Below are 6,361 nucleotides of genomic sequence, written 5' to 3'. Positions count from 1 at the left end.
CAGATTTTGAGGCTGAGACGCGGAAGTCGAATACTAGTAATCATAACAAATATTGGGGCTTGTAGTTTATTAGCCCTCCATCTTTTTACGTCATTTCATTTCTATTTCCAACAACAACAAAGGCCGGGAAGCAGCGGAAGATACCTTCGAGATATCATTCTGAGGTATTGATTAATCTTCTTTAGTATTATAAAGGATGTTGGCATTATTGGTTACAGTCGTGCGTTTTGTTTGTTTTTGTGTATTAGCATACTAGCTTGACAAAGCTATTCCGCTAGCTTTTAATCAGTCGTTTGTTTTGATAATTGAAACACTGCCATGTATCTAATCTAAGTACATTTCCCAGCATTGTATATCCTTTATTTAATATACTTTTACAATTTATGAAGCTTTAACCTATATGATTGTTGCATACAGCATCCAGCGTAACTAACTTACTTGCTAAACAGAGATTCAAGGTTCAATTGTGTACTTTCGTTAAGCATTTTTGAGCATTTTAACAATTTGCAGTTCATTCGTGGCAATGTGGTGTGACAAATTATGAATATATATGTAAAAATAAAAATGTTCCATTAATATGAGGTCTTAACAGGGCATCCAACTTTTAAGCGATTTGATTCATAAGCTTGTGATTAGAATCTGATCTTGATTCAATATTGATTCATGTATTTGAATATCAGGTACAGTAGGGCCTACATGTTAACTTTTCTCAAGGAAACAAATCTCTCTCAACTAATGCTGTGTAAATACAGGGGACTTGTCAGCTGGCATGTGTTTGGGGTCAGTATGATGATGATCCCATTTGAACTTTCCTTAGGTAGAAAACTTGGTTCCCTTTATCTCAGTTCCATAAGATTTTGTGAATTTTTTTTTTTTTTTACATTTACTATCTAAACACACACAAAAAACTGGACTTGAAATTGACCCCACATTGAAAATGAATGGGAAAGAGATTTTTTGTTTCTTATTTTTCATTTGTCAAAAATAAATAAATCTATAACTCCAGCATAAATCATTTGTATTATTAAAATGTATATTTTTATACAATCGCGCTATAAACACAGTGTAAACAGGAAAATAACACAATATGAGGGTTAAAGGTTAAAATTAACAACTCATTCTTACACAATTCATATAATTAGGTTATTATAACAATGTTATAATATTTTTTTTTTTATGATATAAGAGTAAAAAATAGAATAAATATGTAATATGATGCATCATATTTAGCACATATGCTCCTCTCTAGAATTAATTTTCTAACTAGAAAATGGATGTGTGGCGTGAGAACAGTGTCCTTAGTTTGCATTCAGCGTGAGAGTTGGCAGCCCTGGTCCTAATAACGGCAGAAAGATTATAAAGGAATTAGAAAATTTGATGAAATATAACGTTATGATGTGTAAAAAAATGGACTTCTATCTCCAAACCCCAGATTCCAGGTGCAAAATGTCGTACGTGTTCGTCAGCGACTCGCTGCAGGCCACGGTGCCGCTGCTGCAGGCCTGTGTGGACGGGGACCTGGCTCTCAGCAAGCGGCTCCTGGAGTCCGGGGTCGACCCGAACACGCGGGACTGCCGGGGCCGGACCGGGCTTCACCTCGCCGCGGCCCGGGGGAACGTGGAGATCTGCTGTTTACTGCACAAGTTCGGCGCGGATCTGCTGGCCACCGACTCGCAGGGCAACACGGCACTGCACATGTGTGGGCATGTGGACACCATCCAGTTCCTCGTGTCCAACGGACTCAAGATTGACATCTGGTCAGTGGCTTTTCATCCTTCATTCTGAATCACTATATTCAGATACCATTGCATTGCAATTAAAATAGCCCCACATCATCACATAGCCTTCACCATACCTAGAGATTGGCATGGTTTTATTTCAGTTAGCCTAATAGCTGGTTTGATTTGCATTGAGAGATGATCTTATGGAAAGTACCCCATGCCAATCTCTAGGTATGGTGAAGGCTATGTGATGATGTGGGGCTATTTTAATTCCAAAGGCCAAGGGAACTTTATCAGGATGCATAGTATCCTGGATCCATGAAGTAACTGGCCTTTAAAAATAAAAATCTTCCTGCCTCTATGGGAATTTAACATAGGGGTGTCCATAGCACTGTATGTCACAGTTTACTTTATTTTGCTCTCCTCACTTACATACCTGTAATTGAATCGTAATAACTCCAGTAACCCTGAAGTCTTGCTCAGGTGTGTTTGGTTGGGGGTTGCAGGGGAAGGGAAACCTGACAGATAACTCTTTCTAAACCGGTTAGTTCCAGTGTCGTGCTCAAGGCAAGGACTGATGTGGTGTTTGTATCTGAACAGTAATCACAACGGAGCGACTCCGCTGGTTCTGGCCAAGAGACGCGGCGTGAACAAGGACTCGCTGCACCTGCTGGAGGGCCTGGAGGAGCAGGAGGTGAAGGGCTTCAACCGCAGCTCGCACGCCAGCCTGGAGAAGATGCACATGGCTGACAGTGAGAGGTGAGGCGTGACCGTTACAGCCAGAACTCACTGATCCCCACGTGTGTGTACTGTGGCTACGTTTACATGCAATCAAACACTGATGGCTCAATCGGACGGAAAAGCCTTCACGTAAACACCTTAAAGGGGGTGGTTGATTATGATTTCACTTTTCTAACTGTAGTTAGTGTGTAGTGTTGCTGTTTGAGCATAAACAACATCTGCAAAGTTACGACGCTCAGAGTTCAAAGCAAAGGGAGATATTTGCTTTTAAAGAAATAGCTTTTTAAGGACTACAACAAACGGCTGGTAGAGACTACACCACATAACTCCCGGGTTAGTGACATCACCAACCCCAATATTTACATAAACTCTGCCCCCTGAACACAATTTATAGATTATCAAGACAGAATATGCTAATCAATGACTAGAAGATAACTACACATAAGCTACATAAATTCATCAACTAACCATTCAGAAATGTTGTGTACATGTTGTCACTTCTTCTTGAATCTCTCCATCTTTCTGACTCCGGTTTGAACATAAAAGGCTAAAAGTTTTTGAAAGTTTCAGGACACGAGCTCTTGTAGCTCCGCCCACTGTGCCGGGAGCAGCAGCTCATTTGCATTTAAAGGGACACACACAAAATCGTGTGCGTTTTTGCTCACCCTCAAAAAGTGACAACTTTAACATGCTATATAAAAATATCTGTGGGGTATTTTTAGGTAAAACTTCACACACACACTCTGGGGACATCAGAGACTTATTTTACATCTTGTGAAAGGGCATTATACCACCCCTATAATCGATCCGATTGAGCTCGATCCGAATGAAATTTCCATCGGATGGAAAGGGGTCGGTTTATTCCTTTTCTAATCCGACTGAGAGGACATGTAAACACTTGATCGGATTGAAAACCGAAACTGAAAGGGCTGCGCATGTGCAATGACGTTAAATAGCGTAATGACGTATGACGCGCGGAACGAGCTGTTCTTCCTGTTGAATAAAGTGTCGTATAAATTAGTTTCCTGTCATTATAAAATCCTCCTTTCACTGCGTCTGTGAAGTGGAGTAGGACAACGTCCCCCCAGTCCTGGTTTCAGACTCTCATCGTCAGAATATAAGCAGCGGCACAACGGTTCACGTGCTCATTGCCTCCAAATTATGACCAGAAATGGATAAATATTAAGTCTGCTGTTTAAACCAAATAAAGAAGCAATGTAGGAGATGGTTATTAAGTAGCCTGGAAATCCAGACCTAAATCTGAAAGATTAATGGTCTGGCGTCGACTAATGAAGATCGGCCAGCTCGAGGGGCGGCACCAAACACGCATTTGAAAATCTCACTGCACGCATTTGGATAACACTACGACCAATCACAACAAGCCCCATACGCTCAGCTGCCAGCGGAGCTAACTGGTAGATTAGACTCTTGCCGTATCCTTCTTGCAAAGGAAGGATTCGAGCGGCGTCTTCTGTTCCTGTTTTAGATAAAAAGCCAAGTCTAACTCGTTCATTGTAGCGGCCAAAGCCGTTTCAAACAACTGGTGTTCATCCATAGCCATCTTGCAATGTTTACTAATGACTTCGACGTCACAGCGCTGTCGTCATCTCGCCTCTGGCCCGCCTATATCAGATAACCCGATGTGAAGGGCATATTTAATGAGCATCATTACTCGACGCCAGAGTAACTCGCTGAGCAAATTCAACTTGTGCTCTCCGAGAACTCTGGATTTCCAGGGTAGCTACCTCTGTATATTCCGATTTTAAGCTTGTGTGACATATAAACGCGCACATCAACCCGATCACATGTTTAGCATTCATGTAAACACTATATTCAGATTCTTAAAATCGGAATGAATTAGCCTCTGTGAGGGTGGTGTTCTCCAGCGGGTTCAGGCTGTACATGTTCAAATATCTTTGATTATTTTCAATCCTACAACTCATTCCTGGCTGTTGTGTGTGTGTGTGTGTGTTGCAGTGCCATGGAGAGCCACTCTCTGCTGAACCCACACCTGCACTACAGCGACGGCGTGTTGTCCAGCTTTCGCACCACATGGCAGGAGTTCGTGGAGGATCTGGGCTTCTGGCGCGTGCTTCTTCTGCTCCTCGTCATCGCTCTGCTGTCGCTCGGCATCGCGTATTACGTCAGCGGAGTCTTACCCTTCGCATCCAACCAGCTGGAGCTCGTGCACTGAAAGCGCATTAACAATGATTCTTAAAGCCCCCCTGTGGTGAAAATCCTGCTTTTAATGTTGTTTATGTGTCTATGTGGTGTTTTTAATATGCTTTAAGACAAACCATGTGTAAATTCATAAGTCGACACCATTGCTGAGTATTTTCTCCTTAAAACTGCAGTGAACCAAAGACAGTCTCAAAAACACGCTTTGAAATCGCTGGTGTTTCTGACGTCACAAACTACCTTGTAACCAATCAGATCAACGTGTGATCGTCAACCAGTGGATCTCTGAGCTGAGTGAGCGGAGGCGGGGCTCATTTGCATATTCATAGAACCGCGCATGCTAAATGAGGCAAGGGTGTTGAGTTACATTCAAGATATTTTAAGACATGAAGAATTTTTTTCAAGCAAAAAAACATTTAAATATGTAATTTTGGTGATCAAAGATGAGTTTTAAAGGATGAAATGATCGACTACAGGGGGACTTTAGAATCTCTCATTTGCTGATGATTGTTCCTACAGGAGCTGATTGTGTATAACCACACTTCTAACTGCAACCGTACATTCTCTCTGTTTTTTTTTTTTGTATATTAATGTAAATAGACCTTTCATGTGCTTAAAGAAAATTACACAAATCAAGGCCTTAAACTGGTCCAAAAATGTCCTTAGAATGGTTCAAATCAGAGCAGAAAGTCTTAAATTCATAAACTCATGGCATTAAATGTTGCATGCATTGCAAAAAAAACTTTATATATTTGCACTGGAAAACAAGAAATACTAAGGAAAAACATCACTTTTTTGCAGTTTGATCAGAAGGTACTGTAAACGATATTTCCATATTCTGGTTCTGGTCAAAATGATTCAAGCTTCTTCTTTTTTTTTAGTAAATGAATTAAAAAGTAACAGATATCAAACTCTGAAGTGTTTCTCCTTAAACATTTACACTTGGAGAGCATGTTGATGTATTGTGTTCCCTTCAATTTATTTCTTACATTTCCGTTACTTGGTCTTAAATTTACCTTCAGAAAATCTACAGAAACCCTGAAACAAAAAAACATGGTAACCACTAATTAACCATGGTTTTGCTATACACTAACCACACTTTAACCATGGTATTTGTGTAGTAAAGCTGTGGTTATACAAATTTACTACAGTTATAATAAAACCATGGTTGATTTTGTAGTGTATTCTGCACATGTATGTTATTGAGTGTGTGCCAGCCCACCTCAGCATTTCATTTAAATGAATGAATTTGCATATTAAAGTGTAATGGTGTTTTATATGGGGTTTAACCTTTTGTTTTATATAAGTAGCGAGCATAGCTTAAAAAAGTGCAATACAAGATGTGTGACATTAATTGGTAACAGGGGATCCGAAATTGATATCGTAATATTTTAAAACATTCTGATGACTTTCTGTTTCAGAAAAGAGAATAAAACAATAAAATTCCACTAAACACTTTAAACATTGGGGGTGAATTTAAGCATTTCTGTTTATGTACATCAAATTTTGACAGCAATATAAATAAATTAGCAATGTATTCAAGACCTTTGTAACATTGTATTCATAATACACAAGAATGTCCTTTAATGTAAAATAGGAAGTAAATTAAACAGAGATGTAGAGTTTAACCTCAACAAAGGTGTACGTGGTTCATTACGCATTAGATTGCATACAAATAAACAGACAAAATGTACAAACGCAACATTGTGCTGCATAACAAT

The 6,361-nt window shown here is 39.7% G+C and overlaps 1 protein-coding gene across 1 annotated transcript; it reads left to right on the top strand.

Annotated features, from left to right (window-relative positions):
* Positions 1–64: 64 nt before the first annotated feature.
* Positions 65–6,182, top strand: ankrd46a (ankyrin repeat domain 46a). The gene is made up of 4 exons (XM_084386881.1): positions 65–164; positions 1,433–1,757; positions 2,322–2,480; positions 4,440–6,182. Exons 2-4 carry the CDS (start codon positions 1,447–1,449, stop codon positions 4,654–4,656), a joined length of 687 nt encoding a protein of 228 aa, XP_084243007.1. The 5' UTR covers positions 65–164; positions 1,433–1,446; the 3' UTR covers positions 4,657–6,182.
* The last annotated feature ends 179 nt before the right edge of the window (positions 6,183–6,361 follow it).

This window comes from Rutilus rutilus, assembly GCF_951802725.1.
Source record: "Rutilus rutilus genome assembly, chromosome: 18".
NCBI classification, from domain to species: domain Eukaryota; kingdom Metazoa; phylum Chordata; class Actinopteri; order Cypriniformes; family Leuciscidae; genus Rutilus; species Rutilus rutilus.
The sequence above is the reverse complement of the archived record's forward strand: the minus strand, read 5'-3'. Positions and strand labels throughout refer to the sequence as shown.